The following is a 23,489-nucleotide window of genomic DNA, read 5'->3' on the forward strand; positions in this document are numbered from 1 at the left end:
AAAATTAGTGCAATAAACCTGGATGCTAATATGTACAACTCTTTGATTCAATTGAACAAACGAAACGAATACTAAATTCTCATGACCTGAGCAATTAATCAGCGTGCCTTGGCACCTAGACAGCTGTTGATTGGTTTTGCTTGGGGTTATTAATATTTTCATGTTTCATGATGTGTCAAAAGGCAGAGGAAAGGTGAATATGATATTTTTTCGAATGTTATTTTTTAATCTGCATGAAATATAATTTTAATTTTAGCTCATTCGTATTTGATTCTGAACAAGTTGTTTGATATTGATCATTGCATCTACTCCTTTCAGAGCATTAACAAGCGTCAATGAAACCTTTATTCTATTAATCTTCTAGCGATAAAGATGATATTACTCATATTTTTTGTTAAATCTTATGGATGTTCATGTTAATTTGCTGTGTATCGGCAATGGCATTATGTAAAGATGCTGGCTTCTGTCACTTTGCAGGATATATATGAGGCAACTGAATTTCATCCTTCGGTTTCATCCAATGGAGATGTTAATGCAAAAAGTGAATTATGCCTCTGCGAAATGAAGTTTGTGATTAATCAAATTTCAGTGACTCTATGTAGCAAGTACTGTGCCATGTTCTCTGCTCTCTTCATCTCATAGATGTTTGATTCTGTTTGATATTTCTGAGGCATGCTAATTTTTGTTATGATCTTGATACCTTCATCATAATATGTTTTATAAACATCTCATCTTCAGTTTGCAAATTCTGACGTTCATGCTTATTTTAATGATGTAATAATGGTTGAGCGTTGCTTTATTTGAGCATAGTTTTGGGTGTAGATACTAAGCTTAGAGTTAGCTGAATTCTTACCAATGAAAAAGGTGAAAATCACAGCAGATGGAAAAGTTGAAGAGAGATGATGGAAATGTAGCATTGAAAAAGTTGGATAGCTTGATGAACTTCATGGTTTTGGGGGCTTGAACGTCTGATAAAGAGACTACACTCACTCAAAATATGTGTTGAAGATAGAAATGCTGAACAAATGACAAAAAGTTTCTTTCAGTTTTTAGAATAATTCAAAACGGGGGAAATATTGTGATGCTACCATGATCCAATGCCCGTACACATAGGATAAGGCTAGATATGTGTCCCAAAATTATTCAGTATTTTGGTTCATAATTTGGTAAATTTGGATTTGACAAGGGTAGGATATGGCTTATATCCTACAGCCAGTGTGCCACATGAAAGGCACGGGAGACAAAGCCACCACTAACAGTAGCTGTACTTTCAAGTGCCAATTCTGCTGGATAGTTGTTAGTGGCATCTGGCAAATAAATAGATAGGGGGATTGCATATTTCCTTGAAGGCTGCAAGATGAATTTAGAGTGAGTACCACAGAGTGCCATGGTTCTTTGCCCTTGTCAGTCCACGTTTGCTTAGATGTCCCATCAAAATCCTAATGGATTAGCTGTTTATCTATATTAAGGCTTGTTGTCAATTTTGAGTCGAAATTATCCTATGTCATCGTTAAAGAGTTCCCTTTTATAGTTAATCTCTATTTTCATTTGATGATGAATATAAGGGGACTGTCACTACATGCGTGAGAGTTCCCATGTGTGCAGGGCAGCACATTAACTATAATTTTTTTTTTCTTATTCTGTATTTTACATGTCCTTAGGGTGATATTGTCATTCCCTTATCATGCAAGTCAGGGGAACTACTATAAAGAACCATGATCAGGAAATATAGAGAAAGTCGTTGTATATTCCCCTATCAATGCTGTATTGAAGCCAATGCTTGGTCTTTATGGCAAGATATTCATCCATATTTTTTAGATGAAAACAAAATTTATTGATGAGAAGAATGTCTTGCACAAGTGAACAAAAACATAGGATAAGGAATCCTCATCATACAAAGTTTTTTACAAGAGAAAACAACCCAGGCTTTAACTTAGCTGTGCCTTCCAATCCCTCAATGATGCACAAGGGACAGCTCCCTGAAAATTTACTTACAGAAACCCACAAAGAGGACATAAGAGATTCCTCTCTTATGCTGAAGGAAATGCTAATTGAAACTCTTGCATTCCTTTTTGAAGACGCAAAAAGTGCAAATATTTGTTCCATGTCAAAGAATTTATCCTTCTTTTGCTTATTTGTACTTGTAAGCTTGATGACTATAAAAGCCTCAAGATTACGGAACATACCTAGCTCTCACCAGTATGGTAATACTTCTAATTCAGTGGTTCTATTAGTGAAAGCCATTATTCCCTATATAGACTGTTGCCTGTAGATGCCCATACACTATGATAACCTCATAGCAATAGATAGGGTATGTTCTCATTTCTTGTAAGAAACCATACACTCTATTTTCTCTCTTATTTAATCTAGTCATGCTTATATTTTCAAAATGAGGGAAATCATACGCTATTACTGTTCAATTTGCATAGCTAGATGTGTTGTTTGCTTACTTTTTCCTCACCATTCTTGGAGGTATGATGAAGGAACAACTGGTATAGTTCTTGAAGGCGGTATCATTGAGTCTAAGCTCCACAATGAGCATGCGACCATCATTTTTAAACTGAAGTCAGCGGAGATGGTTCTTCTGCACAAGAAGAAAGTTATTCTAAGAACCAGACAGGTGTGTATTTTTGAGATGTGACTATTTGCATAGACAACAGCTATTCTTTTTTAACCATTGAAGTTTTCATATTCTTGACCTTGAATAGGATTCTAATCTAGGGAACTAAATCTTGTCATTTTATAGTTTCTTATCTCAACGTCATTGTTACCCTTTTGTGGTTCTTATGTTGGGACTTTTAGTTCAAATAGGTTGATTAGCCATTTACAGAGATGAAAATTCTTATTCTTCTGTTTTAAATATGTTTTCTTTAAATATGCTATTTGATATCCAGTTCCAAGGGGTCAGATTTGAGCATTGTCAATTCTAAATGGGGGTAGTTCTCTGAGAGGCATCTTTTGCATTCATATGCATTTGAAACTAATATTTTGTGCGTAGGCAGCCATGACCCCTTCTATTAAGACTAATGCCTGTGGGCATAGAAATAAGAATTCTAATGAAAGGTATGGGAGTATGCTATGTGCTGATGTTTTAGAGAACTCTACGAAGCTAATGCTTCTATTTTCTGTTTATGCTACCTTTCTATTGTCGTTTTAGTGGGACTCCTTGACATTACTAAGCAAGAATTTTTATAAAGAAGTATTATGTGAGAAACGCATTTAAAATGGAATCTCTGATTGAATTTTAGTTGTTGTTATTCTTATTCTTATTCTTCCTACCATTTAATATCATTTTGTGGTTATTGATGTTGATCTATATTCCTTGATTTGCAGCCCATTGTTGAAAACAGTAAACTGGATATTGTGGATCATTCATGTATCATTCAATTTAATTGCACATCTAACCATGATGTTGCACTATCAGTAAAGGTATTGTCATTGTGTTCCCCCTGTATAACTAGTAAATGCAAGTTATTAGTGAGTTCTCTTGATAAGTCGGTGTGCATTTTAAATGCTGAAATGCCATGTTAAGTTTATACCAAATATCCTAAAGTGTGAAATATGCTACAGGGAAAGCTCCAGCAGCTTGAAGTAACATTTGATGCACAAATTTTATCAACTCTCATGGAGTTTTATGATGTCTGTACAACATTCAAATTTCAGAATGAAAGGGTATGCTTCCTTTATATTCACATCTTTTCCCCACTCTAGCTTTTCTTAATTGCTTGTTGTCTGAGGTTTTAAATGCTGTGATGAAAGGTTGTCGGTCATTATTGTTTCAAATCAGTATATTTTAGTTGTTCAATTTTGTAATCTTTAGCGTTGTTCATCTCATTGTTATTTGTCTTTTTTTCATTGATAGTTTCTTTTGACTGTATATAACAGCCAAAAAAGGTGAAGTTGTATGGAGATACTCAATCCTGAATTTTTACTGCATTTTGTTGTGTTTAAATCGTGAAGTACTGTATTTTTTCAGAATAATGTTCGTGTAGTTTCTTTTATTGTGAACAAGACCATTCAGCCATCATGTTTCACATTATTTTATGGTGCTTATACTTGATTATCTTCATTCTTCAATAAATAAGCAATTTGGAGGACTTTAGTCTTTTGTTTATCCTATTAAAGAAGGCAATTAATATCGCCGTTAGTGTTACCTTCTTAGAAGTTGTGTTTGTTATTTCTATCTAATGGCAGGTGCTCTTGTCACTGAATGGAATTGGAGATCAGAACACTAGGCTGTTTTTAAAAGCAAAGTAAGTTGCACTTTGTAACTCAAGATTCCCTTTTCATCTGACAACCCGATTTTTTTTCTTTCAGGTTTTTAATTATTTTTGCTTTTGTTTTCCTTGCAGATCTATTTTGGCAAGCCATAAGAAAGTTGTGTGGGATATTTCTGTGTCGGATGTACTGATTAATTTTCCTTGGAGAAATTCAGTGTCTGATTATTGCAACTTGGTAACTGCTTTATTTTTCGAAAGTATTGATTGAACATCATGCATGCATCATTATTTGATGACTGTCATGTGTGTTATATTTTGTCAACTTTCAATTGTATTATATTGTCAAGAAATTAATAAGCTGTGCCATTCTCTACAAAGAATTTATCATAGGTGATGACCACTGCCTCTGCAGCTCTTGTCTGAATGGTGTGGAACTTTTTCAGTGATATATTTCATGGTTAAGGACCTAGTAGGCTGGATTTTGGTACATCTCTTTGAGGAACTGAGTTGTGTGTTTTGCTCTCCTTATTCCTCTTTAGTGAAAGAATTGGAGTCTTGATCCTTCTGGCATAATTCTTGCATGTCCTACTTTTATTTCCTTCGTGGCAAAACGTCCATTCATTCTTTTCGGAGGCATCCTTTATTGAAAACCAATTTGGAAATCAAATAGCCCTCTGGAGGTTTCATTGTGTAATTCGAGGTGCTCAAAACAGCCAATAATATTGACATGGCCCAGAGTTGCTTTATACTTTGAAGATTAGGGTATATTGACCTGGTTATTCGTGTTATGATGTTTGTGCTTGCAGTTTTTTTCTTAAATAATTTTTTATGAACCTTTAGGGTTGGGCTTTTGTTATGTTCTTCTAGTGTTAGTAAGAAGTATTTTTCTCTCAGCACTCTAGAAACACGGTAGTATTTCCTATTTTAAATTGTTACATGCCAATAAGGTCCTTCTCTTTTTTTGAGCCATGAATCTTAGCAAACATGTGACAGAAGAAAAAAGAAAAACTAGCTGGTGATGTGTGTTGGGCTGGCCAAGCCATCCACGGTGGCAGTCTTGTGATTTGAAGAAGCCCATGGGTACTTGGAAAATGGCACTTAGAAAGCATTTTACAATGCTATATCGTCATTATTATCTGTAGAATTTGTTAGTTATGAATATACTTTTTCCTGATTAGCTTCATGTTCCTGTGAACATACTTGCAGGTAATGGAATCAAGATCTATATGTTTTATGTCCATGAATAATCTCGAGTCTTTCTCTTCAAAAGTCGGGGAAGATAACTGCTCATTGAAGTGCTTGTTAAATTCAGCATCTACATCCAGTAAATGTCTAGGAATCCAGGTTGAAGACCTCTATGAGTACTTTGAGGTCAAACTAAATGATTTTGAGGTTAGGCTCTTAATACCAGTAATTTTTTTTCTTCTTCAGATTTTCTGAGTTGGGTAATCAGTCAACAATATGCTATTATGCAGGTTACAATGATGAATTCTGATCAGTCACAAAAGTATTCTATGCTTGAGCAATTTAATGCTTCTGTATTCCTCTCATCTTGTGTGATCGCTGATGAATCCATTTTGAAACAGTTAGAGGTGATGAATATGTTCCATATGAATCGAATTTTGCTTGTGGAATAGCTTTGGTTTTTCTTTCTTTTTTCTTTTCTCTGTTAATTTCCATAATTTTTTATTTTAGGTTTTTATAATCATTGAATTACTTAAAGCACACCTCTCTCCGTCAATGTATGGTGCAGTCAGAGAATTGGTTACTCATTTGGGCTTATTGCATTCGAAGAACGAACATGAAATCTTGGAAGCCACTGGCCTGCCTAATGTGGTTTCTTGCGAACCTTCTATGTTTGGTGCCTCTATTAATTCAAATATACGCACTGTTGTTCTGAGAGTTAACTTGGAAAATGATGGGGATAATAGCTCCGCACTCATGTTTTCCCTTGAAGAGATGAAAATCTGGTATGTATGCTATTGTTACCGAATATGCAACCTTTGGAGCACTGCATTTCATAGAATCCTTGCCTTTATCATGTTGTCATAAGTTGATGGTTACTGATAATGTTGACTATCTTTCCTCTTTGTTCTCTTCCCATATGTCCCCAGCATCCCTGATCCTTCTATCTAGCCGTTCGATACATATGAATATACCAAATCTGCAGTGCCATCAATAATTTCTTTTTAAATATGAAAGCAAAGAAGAATATTGTCATCGGAACCTTGAGATATGATGCCAAATACTTGTAGATTGTGCGTATTTTATTTTGTTTATAATTTGTATGTTGCCTCCTTCAATGCATCTGAATATAACAAATCTGTAGAGCCATCAATAGATATATATTTTTTAATTGAAAGCAAGGTGGAATATTGTATTATCCAAAAGTTGGCATCACATGTCACAGTCAATATATTTCTAGAATAATGCTTTCTTAGTTCTTGAATGTATCGTCCATGATTATTTATAGTTCTGAGTTATACTAGATACTCTGAACTCTACTTAGCACTTCAATAATACTTCCGGGCTGGGCCTAAGTCCATTAACCCAACCTCATACTGTATCCCAGCAGTTGGACTTTTTAACCACCAAGCTACCACAACGTTTGAGTGCTTGTGTACCTGATTTCACTTTCAGGTGGTCATTGTTTTCCTGAAGCATGTGCATGTAGATTTTTCTGACCACTATTTTCTTTCTATTCTTGTTTTGTTTCAAGAGGGATGCACAATATTCACAGAACCGTTTTTGCATGTTACTGTACCATTTGCAGGTATGCTTCTATGGAGTTTGAGGAATTTTTTGTCCGTATGCAGTCTTTAAGAATCTCTAATTATAAACTGCAAGATGAAAAGAATAGCTGTATATTATTTTCAACTGGGAAATTTTCTTCTCCTGGCCCTGCAATTGAAGTTTCTGTTTCTGAAACATGCAATGAATCTGATCGATGTCCTGGTGTACCTATGTTGGCTAATGCATGTTTTTGCATTCATTATGAATCTCCTAGGACTAATACAGTTGGTCAAAAGTGTACTATGTATGTAAATAATGCTGATATCCACTGCTATCCACATGTAGTTGGATTGCTTGTCAGATTTTTTGATAGATTGACTGCATATGGCACCACTTCTGAGAATTTGTCTGCTGGAAATGACATTGACATTTCAAAAGCAATAGCAAGCCTTGGGTTAGAAAAGTTTGGCTTCTCAAACTATGTTGAACCTGGATCCTCTGAATCAGCATGCATTCCGGTGGATCACTTTCCATTTGTTACTATCTGCAATTCTGGTTCTCTAGGTAATTTAGAGAATGTGCTGTTATATGCCATTTCTGACTGGAGAAAATATTTTATACTGAGGGACCAAAAAATCAGAAGTCCCAGCATCAACATGAGAAGGTCTAAATTTTGCGACATACCTTTTTCTCTTGAGTTGAATATATGTGGGTTGACAGCGCATTTTCATGATTCAGCATGCATAGTTGGAACAATTATGTTGCCTACATGCAAGTCTTCTCTATTCTTTTGTGGAGACAGTATGGATATATTGTGTTCCTCCGAAGGATTGGTTCTTACCTCCCCTTGGTGGACAAAAAATTTTCATGATTACCTATGGGGCCCGTCTTCAGCAAATCTGACTCCTATTTTAAATGTCCGTGTCAGAAATGGTCAAAATATTCCTTCGACGACTAAGCTTGAAGTAAGTGTCAGTACTCAGCATGTCTCTTGCATGCTACCTCCTGAATATTTATCCATCATGATTGGGTACTTCTCATTGTCTGATTGGGGTGGCCGTTCAACTGATCAGCTCCTCATCAAAGAGCAGAGTTACATAAATGTCGAAAATGACAAAAGCATTACATACAAGTTTGAAATCTTGGATTCTACCCTCATTTTGCCTGTGGAGAATAAGGAGCATCAATTTCTTAAGGTCGAGATACCACAGCTTTACTGTAGTTTTATTGATAATTCTTGTTCAGATAATGAAATAAGGGACATTCCTCTTGACTATATGGTCTCAATTGATAAGCTTGCCCGGAGAAATCACTGTTTGAATATGTTTGGTAGGGACTTGTTCCTATCATTTATGCGATTTAGGGTTGACAAGTTAGGTTCATCAATAATCAAACAAAATACTGAATGTGTGGATGTTGCTTTAATTGCACCCATAAGTGCTGATGTTTGGGTCAGAATTTCAATTGGAAATGAATCCAATTGGCAAAACTCTTATCCGGTGACGTGCCTCATGACAGTCATAAGGAGCTGTCAAATTATTGCTGAAGGTAGAACTCTTATCCATGTTCCCCTATTTTTAATGTTGTTGCATTATCTATGTATACTGATTCTTTGTGTGTGCGTGTGCTAACAGATAGCCACATCTTTGAGGGATTGACAGCCTTGGTAGATGTCATTGATGAGATGTCCTCAGTTGTTGACCAGTCCAGTTATTTCAAATCAGATGTTTTGCAGTTTATCCATTCAAAGAGAAGTTTAAAGGAGATCAGAGCAGTTTCTCCGACGGTTTCATCCATTATATATACAGAAATGAACTGTTGCGTTCAGTCTTTGTTGATAAACTTCTATCGTACAAAAGAAGATTCTGCAGAGTTGATATCCAAAACTGATATGCGATTTAACTGCTCTGCATCACTAATAAATGATTCTTTGGTGAGGCTAGACTTGGGTTTCTCTTCTTTAGCGTTACATTCTCTTCAAGATTCACAGGTGTTAGCAAAATGCACATCCACATGCTCATCCACGTTAGTGCTTCACATCAGTTTCTTCAAATCAATTGAGGGTGACAATGAACTCTCTTTTTGCCTTCCATCACTTAATATCTGGCTACATTTTTCTGAGTGGATGGAGGTTGTTAACTTTCTTAATCAGTTTTGTCAACATTTTGTAAAGACTGTGCCCTTGGATGCATCATTGAATTGTTTTCTTCACAATGCTGATGCTCCTGTAAAGGAGACTGCGGTTAGAGATCCTTCGGGTTTCCATCGTTCTGAAAGCACCTTGGCACATTTTGCATCAGAAGAGAAGAAGGATATTGTTTTGCTGACTCTGAAGTCAGATGAGGTCGATGTGACATTTCACATTCCTATATCAGTTACTGAAGAATCTTCTCTTGATCTTCAGTTTGGTGAAGATCTCAGGCTGACATCCTCAAGCATATCTTTTGAAACTGATGAAGAAACAAACTTGAAACATCTTTCTGTTTCTTTCCACATGAGTCGGTTTGAATTACTAGTAAATAGCACAGGCATCCAATTAAACTCCAATGTGGATAAATTCAGTGGCACAATAAAGATAATTGAGGACAGAATGTGTATATCTTGGCCCCTTTTTGAGATTGTTCAGGTTTACCTGGAGGCTGTATACCATGCCAATCAGAAAGACACCAGGCCATTGAAACTGACGATTCTGTGTGATCTCTCAAATGTGTGGCTTTCACATCCTGTTTTCTTTTTCTGGGGTGCTGTAAAATTCAATATTCCTGAGGAACGGCCTTCTCAACTTTCATTGTTTGACATTGATTTTAAATTCCAGTTGAGGAAGGTCTCTTTTCTATTAACTGATGGAAGGGTATTGATCGCTATCTTTGCTATGTAAATCTTAGAAGCATATTTTTCTTTCTGCTGTTTTTTGTTTGTTTGTCTCTTATTCTTTTTTCCCCCCTATTGTATTTCATTCAAAGTTTCTATATGAGTGAAAATTTATGGAGGCTATTCTTTTAGACTAAAAAAGATTGGGAGAAAGAGGAGGAGAGGAAAGAAGTAAGCAAAGCAGAAAACGACAGTGACAGGATGAAACTAGCCATAAATTGCATTTCTTTGTGGATGAATGCAGTCTAGTGAATGGCAATGCAAGAGACATGAACTGGCTTATTGGAGAGGAATGCCTGTATCTTCGTGGACATTTGTTTTCCTTAAAATTGTGGGAAAGATATGACGGCTTCTTATTAGTGCACTGTGCATAAATCTCTTTTGGGGCATTTCATAGGCTGTTCTTTTTTCATATTGTTCTTGCTTTCTTTTGTTGAGGTCTTGTGCTCTTATCTGCTTCCTGATGTATTTTTTCCCCTTTAACCAAAGGAAAAATGTTCCTTTTTTATACTGTTCGCTTGAGTCACTTTTTTGAAATAGTTTGGATTCAATAGCGTCTGAAATTTGTTTAACTTCAATATGTACTTCTATTGAATTTCTTATATTCTTTGCATTTTTCAATTTTTATATCATACAATCTTTTTCATTTTCTGTAGTGGAGCTGTAATGGGCCCCAGTTGGACATTCTGGTGAGGAATATCCTCTTGCTTGTCAACATGACTGAAAAAGACATGGAATGCTCGGTCACTTGTGATTTTCAAGTAAACTACAATAACATTGAAAAGGTGCAAGTTGTTGAATTACAGTTATCCCTTGTTTAATATGAGTAATCTACTGATAACCATATTGTCTGCTTCAAAAACTACAGGTATGTTGGGAGCCTTTTATTGAGCCGTGGCAATTTCAGTTGACTTTATTTAGAAAACAAGAAATGAATGTTCTGCTGAATAGCTCCGTAACAACTGATATCATTCTTGACTCAGCAGCTGAGCTTAACATTAATATTTCAGAATCCTTAATTGAGGTACATCATTTGCTGTTTTCTCGACTATGCCATATATAGATGATATGAGAACTGTTCATAGGTTTTCATTTAACAGCTTAAACTACTAAGATGAAAGAGAAATAGTCCTTGACATGTTAGTAATCTGATTTGTTTTGATGGCCCAATTTCTTTTCAGTGTATTTCTAGAATCATTGAGATGGTTATGGATGCCTGGCATCTGATGGGGTCCAAAGATCCTTCTGAAGGAAACAAAATGGTGCCTCTACCTTCGGCTGAATATATGCATGCTAGAAAGTGTGCTGCTCCTTATGTTCTTCAAAACTTGACTTCTGTGCCCCTTTTCTGTTATGTATATAGCAGCCCTGTCAACCCTGATCAGCCTGATGACTTGGACGAGAAAAACAGAATATGCGTAGAACCAGGTTCTGCTGTTCCAATATACATGAATGACAATACAGAAGAACAACTTGCTCGTTACAAGCCTTCTTGTTCTTCTGATTGTCTAAACGAGCAAAGGTCAAGCGGATTTTCTCATCATTATATCACTATACAGCTTGATGGAACATCTGTGCCATCTGCCCCAATGTCAATGGATTTAGTAGGACTTACATGCTTCGAGGTTAATTTCTCCAAGGCTTGCAATGAAAATGAAAAGGACAGTCAAACTGATACAGCCTCTTGTTTTGTTGTTCCGGTTGTCTTCGATGTTTCAGTGCTGCACCATAGCAAGTTAATACGGATATACTCTACTGTATGTACCAAAGATGCGTTGTCTTCATGTTGCCGTTAAGTTTCATTTTGTTTGAACATCCTTTTCTTTCCTTATTATGATCTAAGTTTGAACATTCAGGTTATACTTTCAAATGCAACTTCTACACCTTTGGAACTACGATTTGATATTCCTCTTGGGTTGTCACCAAAGGTACACAAGCTTATCTTCATATTCCACAATTTTCGTAATTAGGCAAGGGATATTTTACAAATGATATTACTTCTGTGATGCAACGTTTCACCATTTCAGATATTAGATCCTGTATATCCTGGACAACAGTTACCTTTGCCATTACATCTGGCTGAAGCTGGCTCTCTAAGGTGGCGACCAGTTGGAAACTCTTTCCTGTGGAGTGAAGCTCACAACCTCTCAAAGCTTCTCTCATTGGACACAAAATAGGAAACTTCAAGTCCTTTGTTTGCTATCCAACTAATCCTAGCAGTTCTGCATTTCGATGTTGCCTATCAGTCTCAAACATCAGCTTGATGTCACCTGGCTGGATGAAAAGGAATATGCCTGTGGATGAGGCAAACAATCGGTTAATTCATCACATAGTCCTCAGTGTTCCGTTAACAGTGAACAACTACATTCCTAAGGATATTGTTTTGACCACTGATAGTGGCGGGGTAAATCATACAATGGCAGTTTCAGAGGTTTGTGATGTCAATACTCCATACGGCATATATAATTCTGTTCACTTCTTTTCTTTTCTTTTTTTTTTGGTACTGGAGCAACAGCTTCTGATTAGTTTACAACATGTTTTCTTTTCTAGGGGGAAGCTACTGTTTATCACATTGATCCTTCACATGATCTTGGACTGGAGATCTGCATTGATGGATTCAACCCTTCATATTTTAAATTTCCTCGATTGGAAACTTTCTCCACAACTGCTAAATTTAGTGAAAACAAATATTTATTATCTGAAACACTGACCTTTGGGTCAAGCAGTCTACGTGGTAACCAACAAACTTCCACTTTTTTGTAGTTTTAATTGAATTCTAAAAGCACTATTTAACCGTTTTATTCATCATTACTTGTAGGCCCTATGTATGTGACTGTGGAGAAGGTGATGGATGCATATTCAGGTAGTAGGGAAGTCATCATATCTGTTCCCTTCCTTTTGTATAACTGCACAGGTTTCCCCCTCTGTATCACAGAAGCCTCTCCTGAAATTAAGGAACAGCGTACCTTTATCCCTTCCTATTATGATCTTGATGAAAACGAAACCCTTGTAGGGAAAAAGGATGGCTTTTCTCTCTTGTGCTTCGGCCATGATTCAGATGCTGATATGCCTCCTCACCCAAAGAGTTCGCTGGGTAATCGTATTATCTCAATTCGAGAGAAAGTTAGCCCCTCGAGGAGTTTCCCAAGCAGCCCCTTTTTCCCTGAAAGTTGCCAGGAGAATATAGAGAGGAAAACAATTATAAATAATTCAAAACTCCAAAATTCTTGTTTAAGCGGCTATAAGAGTGGACTAAGCTCAAGGGTTCAGTCAACTTCAAAAACTTTAGGTTCTGGTCATCGTGGCCATGGAAAGGTTGGGCCATGCATTTATTCGCCAAACCCTGTTTCCTCTATAAATAATGTTCTGGTTAAAGTTAGTAGATGTTGGCCTGAATATGTTATGGAAAAGTCACCATATTCATTATGGTCAAGCACTTTTTCACTTTCACCGCCTAGTGGTTCAAGTAACATCCTTGTTCCTCAGTCATCGGCAAACTCTGCATTCATTCTGGCAATGACATCTACCTCGGTTGTTGAATCATATACTGGAAGGATAAATGCAATTACTTTCCAGCCCAGGTAACAATTTTGTCCTCATGTTTATTTTGGGGGCAAGAAAGAGCTCTGATGCATTTGTGTATCTTACTGAAAAAATTTCTATGCAATGGACTCAACAACTTCCTTGTACCACTCTGTTCATATTCATAAGTCTCTTGTAGGGAAAAAGTTTGTTCTTGAGTATAAGTCACTTGTAGGGTAATTAGTGAGCCTTTTCTAATTTTATCGTTGTTGACTTAACAAGTATAGCGAGAGATAAAGTAAATAGGTGAGAGAAAATATAAAACATATTTTTAATACCCTTCTTTAGTAAGGGCATATGTGGAAAAAAATCAATTTAATGCATTTCTTGGTTTGCGGGCTTAAGGTTCAAGTGACTTATAAGCAGAAACAAATGGTATTAGCTTTAGCTTTCGTGATTGCTTAATTTTTGGGCATGATATTCGATCTTTGGTTAAGTCGTGAAGAGCTTGCTAGTGGTTTGGCAACTAGACTAGATCAGCTGGGTGGGACAATTTTGAATTCACTTTTGCATAGGATAACCCATGTGTATTTGCAAAGTTTTGAAAATATGGCTCATCCAACTGTCCATTTAATGAATGAGGGACTGGAAACACAGGAGATTATTTGTGAATTACCTCATCCTTAAATGATATGTGACTCGAAATTCTCTTGGCACAGTCTAACAAATGTGCGTAGTGCATTAAAAATTATTTATTTATAATTATCCAGTCCATTTAGAATAATATATTTAATGAATTAGGTTTTTGAAATTATATTTTTTATCCTTTAAAAATGAGTTGTGTAAAAGAAATTTTGGATGCTTGAAGTTTAAATTATTTTAAATTAATATTTTTTAATTACTAATGTATGATTAAAATTTTCTATCCGTTATACCTTTTATGTTCAACCAGTTTGATTAATGATTTAACAGTTGAACCCGTGATCCAGTAACTTGGGTTCTCACCTATTCGATACCCTGCCTGGCCTTGAAAACTATGTTTTGGTCAAACCTAACACTATCGTCCTGCCTATCTAATCAATGTTTAATATGGTGAAAATGTGGGCTGGGCCGTAGGTTTGTCCGCCTGATAAATCTAAAGCACTATAATGTGATTGAGCATTACAGATTAAGAAATCATCCTTGGGCCTCCTAAAAGCTAAGCTTTAGCTTTTAGGGTGATCTGTTGTTTCTTACATCTTTGATTTCATGTGAGGTGTCATCCTGTCTGATTAGTAGGGGTCTAATTGTGCAGATATGTTATCAGCAATGCATGCAGCAAGGACGTACGTTATAAGCAAAAGGGTACTGACGTCATATTTCATTTGGGCATAGGAGAACATGCTCATCTTCACTGGACAGATACAACCAGGTGAGTCATGTTTATCTCGGATATAACCAGTTGCTTTTGCATTGGCTGAATGCAACATGTGTAGCAAAATGCTTCTCCTAATTGATTAGTCATCTTGTGAATTCTGGTAAGGCTATGTTTAATATCTGTATGTAGTTCATTGGGACTTCCCCTTTCAGTTATTCACCTTGAGATGCTGAAATTTGAAGCATGTACACTCTAAGCTGCTTTATTATAGTATATTCATTGTTGACAGTAGAATTAACTAGAAATATATGGATATATATACATGAGTTAGTTGGTGTCTATGTATCGTTGGAGTAAATTATATCATTGGATAACCTTTGCATGTCTCATCTGATGGGGAATCTTCATTCAACTATACATTAATGCCATGTACTTTGTAAGGTTTATGTACTGTATGATTAATGCACACCAATAGTTTGCCTTTTACATGATGCAGTTTAGGGAATATCAATTATGAATTAATTTATGTAATCATTATCTATGAATTAGGGTTTGTGATAGGAGATTGTGTTTGCAATTAAGGTTAATAAATAATTTATCGGGTATCAAGAATTTTTACAATCTCAAGAGTGGGTTGTTGATGAGCACATTAGTAGTGTGATCTGTGTGGCCAATCCCACTTAGTGGGATAAGGCTTCTTGTTGTAGTTTTGGGAATTTGGCTATGGAAGAGCATGCTGTGCACTCTCCTCATGAACCCTTCTATTATTACCTTTTTGTTGGAAAGGTTTTAGAGACTTGGGTTCTACTTGGATCACTAAGGAGAAGTTTCTCTACCTAGATCCCACTTTGCCGGAGTCCGTTGTGCCACCTGGTACTGTGGTTATGATTGATCAAATTTTTGTTCTCCTTATGACTCCCGTCACCATTATCTTGTTTGCTAGAAAGGTTTCCCTGGTTTAGATGCTAATTGGAGGGGTTGCTTGCTCTCATCTTGGCATATTGGAATCATATTGGCAATGTTACTCTCCATGGGAGAGTTCTTTCATGCAAGGGAGAAATGAAGAGAAACTAGGAAACCTTTATTTTATGTAGTAGTAATTTATTCTTATGACTTTTTTTCGTTTTGTATCAGGTGTTCTTAAGCTGTTTACTCTTTTTCGCTTTCTTTTATTGGAGTTTAAGCCAGCTTTTCTTTTATTTTTAATTCAAGTTGACTTTATATTAAGTTTGTTGTTGTCGTTGTTGTTAGGGCTCTCTAGATAGCCTAGCCTGGGGTTATTTTCATTGTGGACCCTGTTAATGAATTGTTATTGAAACTAAATTCGCTTTGTCAGCTCTCTTCCCCTATTGGTCTGCTTCTTCCTTTTCTCCCTCTTTTATCTCTTATTTGTTCCGCTTTTCTTCATCCCCTCTACCTCTTCCCTCCTTGTCCTACACCCTACTTAATTGTGCTTTTCACCCCATTCTTGAGCTGTGTGTTCATGCTGACGTTCTAAATGAGCTTTCAGCTATTTAAATCAAACTTGCTCACATGTAACAATTTATTTAAAATCTTGCATGCATGATCAGCGTAACATTTTTCTTCATGAAGTGGTAGGAGAGTAATGCATTCTATAAAAATTTATTCAACGGCTTCATTTGTGCAAATGTTCTCACTTGTGTGTGCTTGATTCAAATCATATTCTTTGCAAAATTAACTAAGGTTTTTCCTGTATGGTTAGTATAATACACTTTCATCATGCAGTAATTGGATTGTTGAAAATTATACTCTAAAATGTCTATTTTTATATTATGTGATATTTGATGCCTGTTTATTCTCTGTTGTTGTAGTACTAATTTTTGCAAGGCACCTTCTCCTTCTTCCTTCGTTTCATTTAAACAATTGTAATGTGCACAGGGACCTGGTTGTTTCAATATCTTATGATGAACCTGGATGGCAGTGGTCTGGAAGTTTCTTACCAGATCACCTAGGTGATACTCAATTAAAAATGAGGAACTTCGTTTCTGGAACCATACATATGATACGAGTTGAAGTGCAAAATGCCGATATATCCATGGGTGATGAAAAAATTGTTGGAAGCATCAAAGGAAACTCAGGGACTATATTGATCCTCTTGTCAAATGATGACACTGGCTATATGCCATACAGAATTGATAATTTCTCAAAGGAGGTTTGTCCCTTTTTTTTTCCCCAGCTACAACCAGCACTTCTTGGGGCCCAAATAAGATTGGGCTTTCCTTTAGACATTCCTCTTTGACTTGATTTACTATACTATAATATGATTACAAACAGTTAATTGTCATATGTCAGTCAATATCTGTGTTCTGCTTTTTTTATCTTTTCATGTCACTATGGTAGTAGTGGATATGTTAATTTCTACTTCTATTTTAAAGTTAACGGTTCAAGTGATGTCAAAGGCATTCACCTCAGACCCAAGGGGCGGAAGCAAGTCGCTATTTGTGGCTGGCACCTCTCACACCGGGGGAGGTGCTGCCTTCAATTGGGTACAGGAAGGCGTGCACCTCTGGCTTTTGTTCCCTTGTTCTAGGCATGCACTTCGGGTGCCTCTTATTTTGCGAGCAACATGAGAAGGGTTAGCTTACAGGCCTAGCCCAAAAATACAAAATATCAATAGGTGTAAATAAGAAACTATCAAAATGCAACCTCAGAGGTGCAGCCTTCGACATCCAAGAGAATAGGATAGGTTAATTATTCTTGTCTTTAAATATTATTCAGACTTCATGTTTTTCTAAACCCAAATGTTACTCTAAATTTACAAATATCTATTTTTTTTTAAAAAAAAACATGTAACATATTTTTGGCTTCATTTTAGCATCTCGCATCATTTGGGCGTGCATTCTTCTGTGATCTCTTGCCTAAGGCATTTTAGAAGCTCAACGCTTCAAGAGCATCTTTGGCCTTTCACTATCTTTAACGGTTCTTGTTAGTTTTTTATTATTTTGCCACATCTTGACATCGAGTTAGTTGTTTTGTATGCATTGAAGATGAATGATAAGTAGACTTATTTAAACTTTTGCAGCTGTCAAGCACTTAATGTCAAAAGAATGTCCGGTGTTTTCTTTTTCACGTTCAATGCTCATTGAAATTTCTTCCCTGCTCTTGCTGCTTTGTAGAGATTGAGAATATATCAGCAGAGATGTGAAATGTTTGAGACTGTTGTTCACTCCTATACGTCATGCCTTTATGCCTGGGATGAACCGTGCTATCCTCATCGTCTTAGTGTGGAGGTAAACCATTTTTGTATTTAAAAATATTGAATTTCAATGACTTTTCCTGACAAGGTTTGTTGTCATTAAAGGTACCCGGAGAGCGAGTTTTAGGATCATATGCCCTTGACGACGTGAAAGAATATATTCCTGTCTACTTACCGCCCACCTCAGAGGTAAACTGTGGCCTTTTCTCAATATATTCCTCTTGCTCATTTTCTCCAAACATGTCCCTTTGGAAGCTCCTAACTGTTGTTTGCTTGACATATTGATGCATGTGTTTCAGTAGTTAATATTGAAATAGTTGTGAATGCCCCTTTTTTTTTTTGGGGAAATTCAGTAATGGTTTATAATCTCTTGATTTAATTATATTACTAAATCTTTGGGCTTAAGTTCAGCTTTCATGATGCTCATGATTGTTTGCACTGATGATGGTTTCAGAAGCCAGAGAGGACATTCTTTTTATCAGTCCATGCAGAGGGTGCAACAAAGGTATGAATCCATAGTGCCTTTGTTCCTTACAAATATGACACGCCAATATCTCCATTCTTATCCCCTGTTAACTTCTATTTCTTGCAGGTCCTCAGTGTTCTTGATTCAAACTGCCATGTTCCTAGTAATGTAAAGATGCCAGGTCTCTCACATTCTGCAGGGAAAAAGCTACACGATCATAATCTTGCCGAACTGCCAGAGTACAAGGAGAAAATATCAATTGTTATTCCATATCTTGGTATCTCTTTGATTAATTCTTATTCACAGGTATTTGAACTGCTTATCTTTTTTATATATTTCTTGGCTGTCTTCAACCTCTGTTAAACAGTTATCATTGTTGTAGGAATTGCTTTTTGTCTGTATGAAGGACTTAAGAACCTATCTGCTTCAAAGCTTGGATCGGCAGAGTCTTTCTTTTGAGATCTCATTTTTACAAGTTGATAACCAATTGCGGTCTACTCCATATCCAGTTATGTTGTCCTTTGATAGAGAATACAAATCCTATGAGGCTGACAATATGAAATCTAAGGACGATGTTGCAAGACGAGCGGAGAAAATAAATCAAATGAATTGCTTTAACAGCTTCCATGATCCTGTGTTCTTCCTAGCGATATCAAAATGGAGAAAGAAAGACATTTCATTTGTTTCATTTGAATACATAAAATTGAGGTACATCTTATGCTTAATTTGGTGCTTATTTTGAGTTTATAGTTGTTTGCATTGCTTTGTGTTTATATTCTTCTAACTCCTCATGTTATATTCAATGCTTGCAGCATTGCGGACTTTTGTCTGGAACTTGAGCAAGAGGTCATATTAAGCTTATTTGAGTTCTTTACACAAGCTGCTTCTACGCTTCAGTATCTAATCATGTCATCTTCCCATCACTCCGATGGGGATTCAGTAAAGGATTCCTCATTATCTGTTCAGTCTATTGAGAATTTTATTTCAAGGGATAATCAGTATCCTGCACTGATCACTCCTGTCTATAATGGAAGCTCCAAACGCAATGTGTCATTGCCTTCCATAGTTCCAATTGGCGCCCCATGGCAGCATATTTATCTTTTATCCAAAACACAGAAGAAAATTTACATTGAAGTGCTTGAATTGGCACCAATCAAATTGACATTAAGGTCATTTATTCTTCATTATGTTCCATCAAAATTGTAGTTTGTAAATTCCTGTTTTTGATTTATCCCCTACTTGATGCAGTTTTTCTAGTGCCCCATGGATGCTTCAAAATCGAATCCTCACGTCCAAAGAATCTATTATCCATGTAAGCTGTTAATTTATGTGAAGGATTCGTGACAATATATTTTGACTAAGTTATTGAATAGGTGAAAGCACTGGCTCAATTGTTCAAGCTGAATTGGACCGATAATAATCAAATAGATATAATTTTAGATTTTTAAGGCATCTTATCCATTTGAACAATGAAAAACCAATACAATAAAATATACATCTATTTTCAGAGACATGAACATATTCTAGTGAATCAACTCATCTCAAAACTTGATTTTCTTATTAAGTTATAATTAATTACAGAGGGGTTTGATGGCCCTTGCTGATGTTGAAGGAGCACGAATCTATATGAAGGAGTTAACAATAGCTCATCATATGGCTAGTCTGGAGTCTATTCGGGAGGTTCTTATCAAACATTACACTCGACAACTGCTTCATGAGATCTACAAGGTAAAAAGGGACTTTACAGGGGTTTCTTTATTCATGCAAATACATGTCAAGCAGACATGATGGTGCAAAAATCATTCCCTCATCGTTATTCTAGACATTGAGTACGTCTTGATAACTGGATTGGGGTTAAGTCTGTTGTTTTGAAATGATTTCAACTTGCGCTTATGTAGTTGGCTTCCAAATGTTGAATTCAAAAAATTAATAAATTTACATGATTACATCGGGAGCTCTTCTCCACTTTTAAATATCTGAATTTTATTGCTTTCATTAACCATTAGAGTTACATGATTATATGGGGAGCTCTTCTCCTCTAAATGTGCAAACATCTCGGTGTTGCTTTCATATCTGACACCTTGCACCTCTTTCTGAAATTGAAGTTGTTTGGTTCGGCCGGTGTTATTGGTAATCCCATGGGCTTTGCAAGGAGCATGAGCCTCGGTATTAGAGATTTCTTGTCTGTGCCTGCCAAAAGCATTACGAAGGTAAGAATCATAATTTGGCTAACCCTTTTTCAGCCCTCCTGTGAAACCTCAATAAACTGATTATTTAGAATCATTGACTCATTTGTCAGAGCCCTGTTGGACTTATTACTGGCATGGCCCAAGGCACCACTAGTCTTTTAAGCAACACAGTCTATGCCATTAGTGATGCAACTTCTCAGTTCAGTAAAGCTGCTCGCAAGGTGTTTCTTCTTTCAATGTCATAATGATTTCATCCCAAAATAACAAAACTGGACTATTATTAACATTTGTTATTTTTTCAGGGTATTGTTGCATTTACATATGATGATCAAGCAGTTTCAAGAACGGAAAAGCAACCGTTAAATGTCACTTCAGGCAGTAAAGGAGTAATTAATGAACTACTAGAGGTTTGTGAATGAAACAACGTGATAGCTTTTCAAGAAATACTCTACTGCGTTATTGACCTTGTGCCCTTTCTCCTATTGAGTATATAGATTGCATTCTCTTTCTATATTTTGACTGTTCTGTGCAGCACTTGAATTAGTCATGTAAAGTTCTATCTGTGCAGCTCTAAGGAAAAAGTGAAATAGTAGCAGTCATCGTAAAGATGATGCTCATGTTGCATGTCCTGCCTTCATATGTAATTGCTCAAATGCATTCTTCTTGCTTTTTTGGATTCCAGGGACTCACTGGTCTTCTCCAGTCACCTATACAAGGAGCTGAGAGACATGGTCTTCCTGGTGTCCTCTCTGGTAAATCAGCTAGGATGATCTTAATAACTTTTCCTGATATAAATTGAATCCCTTTTGTAAATTGACGCAGTGATTGTCGTTGTACATCGTTTTGGTCAACCACTGAAAGTGGTTTTCTGACGTCTATTTTTTCCTGGGGGCAGGGATAGCTCTAGGGGTAACGGGACTTGTTGCCAAACCAGCAGCTAGTATTCTTGAAGTTACTGGAAAAACTGCACTCAGTATTAGAAACCGCAGTAAACCCAATCAAATAAGATCACAGCGTTTTAGGGTTCGTATTCCAAGGCCATTAAGTGTTGAGCTCCCATTAAGACCATACTCTTGGGAAGAAGCAGTTGGAACATCTGTCCTCGTGGAGGCCGATGATGGCTTGAAGTACAAAGATGAGGTATTAGTAGTTTGTAAAGCACTCAGAGAAGATGGCAAGTTTGTTGTTTTAACAGAGAGATTCCTATTGATTGTTTTCTGTCCCAATTTGGTAAAATTGGGTAAACCTGAATTCTGTGGCATTCCGGCTGACTTGGAGTGGATAATCAACTCGGAGATTGGATTGGAGAGTGTAATCCACGCTGACACTGGTCAAGGCATGGTACACATTGTTGGAAGTAGGCCGGATGCCTTATTGAGGCAACACCAACATGTTCCCAAGAGAGGTAGCGGTGGTGGTAGAAGAGCGGCTCGATTCAACCACTTTTCTAGCAATCTTCCACTTTCTCAGACAAACTTGGAACTGGCATCTGAGAATGATGCAGAGATCTTTCTGCAAATTTTGTTGTCAACAATAGAAAAGGGGAAAGAGAAGGGTTGGGGTTGTGGTCATTTCCTGCACAGGTCTAATATCAAGTAAGTTTGATGTGTATTTACCTTTCAACTTGCTATAAGGGCGGCTCCAATTTTCCTTCTCAGTCAAAAGGGGCCTTGCGGATGGGAACAAGAAAAGTCTATCAAAGCGTTTGCTTTAGAAAAGGAGTAAGAAAAATGAACAGCATATCAGTCTCTTCATTCCCATTCGAAAGGAATTTTTTTCCCCCCAACCCACATTACCCCCTACTTTCTTTGAAACTTCTCCCGATGAAGCAAACGTGAAGGAGGCGTTGGATTTCTTGTTATCTGAAGCGGCAATTCAACAATATTGAAGGCAAGAACGAATTTTCGTTTCTTTCCGCCCCTTTGTAATTATGTTGTATTAGTATGTCATAGGTTCGCCACTTACCGTTTGTTAGGGAAGGTAAATGCTACCAATACTTACCTGTACAGTTTACGATAGTGTGCTGTTTTCACTTTCTATGCACAGTAAATTTTGGTATAGTCACATAATGTTTGATTTCGAAATTCCGGCGGCAATGATTTTGAAATTTTCTCCGCTTTTTTTTTTTTTTTGGGGTCAAGAAATTTTCTCCGCTTACACGGCAATGAAGTTTCTCAAAATTAACCATGACGATATCGATCCATATTAGCATAAAGAATCTTTGTAGAATATTCTAAGCTTCAATTACAGTCACCTTTGAATTATTACAATAATCTAAAAAATTTCGTAATTATACTGAAATAAGATAAATTGTCGTATTGAATATAAATTTGTTATCGAAGCTTGATTCATTTTCCTCATTTTCCTGATGTATAAAATACGTGAGAAAGACTTAGTTATTTATTTTAAAGAGCTAAAGTGTAAATTTATTACGAAAGTTCTTAATTAGGAGCACCTTTTGAATATAAATTTGTCTCAAAAAATTTAAAATCATAGCAATTTTGTTCCTTATGTTTAAAAATGTAAACGGTCAAAATTAATGTTTTTGATGGTAGGGAGGAAAATTATTAATATTATTTTAAACTTTTGAAGTAAGTTTGTACGGAACAAAACTTCCGGGTGCCCAATATTTTTGCGTGAAAGCTTCCAAAGCAATTTTGCACTTTAATCCTATTTTAAATTCCAAAGATTATTAGTTCTTTAAAGTTTTATGGCAGTCTCATATTTCTTCTTATTTTCAAGATATATACACACACACACACAATTACTATTTGATTTCAGAAAAGGTTGGCATTAATTTTTAAGCGTGTGATTTTAATAAAGCTCAACAAAATGTTTAGTTTATAGATTTTAAACAGGGGGAAGTCTCATCTCTTGAATGAAACCTCAAATGAAATGTATCAAATTTACTCCA

General features: G+C 36.3%; 1 protein-coding gene across 1 annotated transcript in view; it reads left to right on the forward strand.

Moving 5' to 3' along the window:
- Positions 1–22,684, forward strand: part of LOC114751767 (uncharacterized) — a 30,457-nt gene extending 7,773 nt beyond the window's left edge. The window contains 34 exon segments of the mRNA XM_028940437.1: positions 478–605; positions 2,473–2,620; positions 3,334–3,429; positions 3,571–3,672; positions 4,195–4,253; positions 4,353–4,455; positions 5,427–5,612; positions 5,696–5,812; positions 5,916–6,190; positions 6,994–8,501; positions 8,588–9,804; positions 10,481–10,609; positions 10,693–10,848; positions 11,006–11,581; positions 11,681–11,752; positions 11,852–11,996; positions 11,999–12,255; positions 12,375–12,558; positions 12,643–13,405; positions 14,641–14,757; positions 16,603–16,876; positions 17,841–17,954; positions 18,026–18,109; positions 18,375–18,425; positions 18,513–18,692; positions 18,769–19,094; positions 19,199–19,555; positions 19,635–19,698; positions 19,968–20,114; positions 20,492–20,596; positions 20,686–20,796; positions 20,878–20,982; positions 21,258–21,327; positions 21,471–22,684. Of these exon segments, the coding sequence (XP_028796270.1) occupies positions 478–605; positions 2,473–2,620; positions 3,334–3,429; positions 3,571–3,672; positions 4,195–4,253; positions 4,353–4,455; positions 5,427–5,612; positions 5,696–5,812; positions 5,916–6,190; positions 6,994–8,501; positions 8,588–9,804; positions 10,481–10,609; positions 10,693–10,848; positions 11,006–11,581; positions 11,681–11,752; positions 11,852–11,996; positions 11,999–12,255; positions 12,375–12,558; positions 12,643–13,405; positions 14,641–14,757; positions 16,603–16,876; positions 17,841–17,954; positions 18,026–18,109; positions 18,375–18,425; positions 18,513–18,692; positions 18,769–19,094; positions 19,199–19,555; positions 19,635–19,698; positions 19,968–20,114; positions 20,492–20,596; positions 20,686–20,796; positions 20,878–20,982; positions 21,258–21,327; positions 21,471–22,174 (9,030 nt within the window). The 3' untranslated portion in view covers positions 22,175–22,684.
- The last annotated feature ends 805 nt before the right edge of the window (positions 22,685–23,489 follow it).

Source organism: Neltuma alba, unplaced genomic scaffold (assembly GCF_004799145.2).
Source record: "Neltuma alba isolate B1F8T4 unplaced genomic scaffold, ASM479914v2 tig00007094_pilon, whole genome shotgun sequence".
Classification (NCBI taxonomy): domain Eukaryota; kingdom Viridiplantae; phylum Streptophyta; class Magnoliopsida; order Fabales; family Fabaceae; genus Neltuma; species Neltuma alba.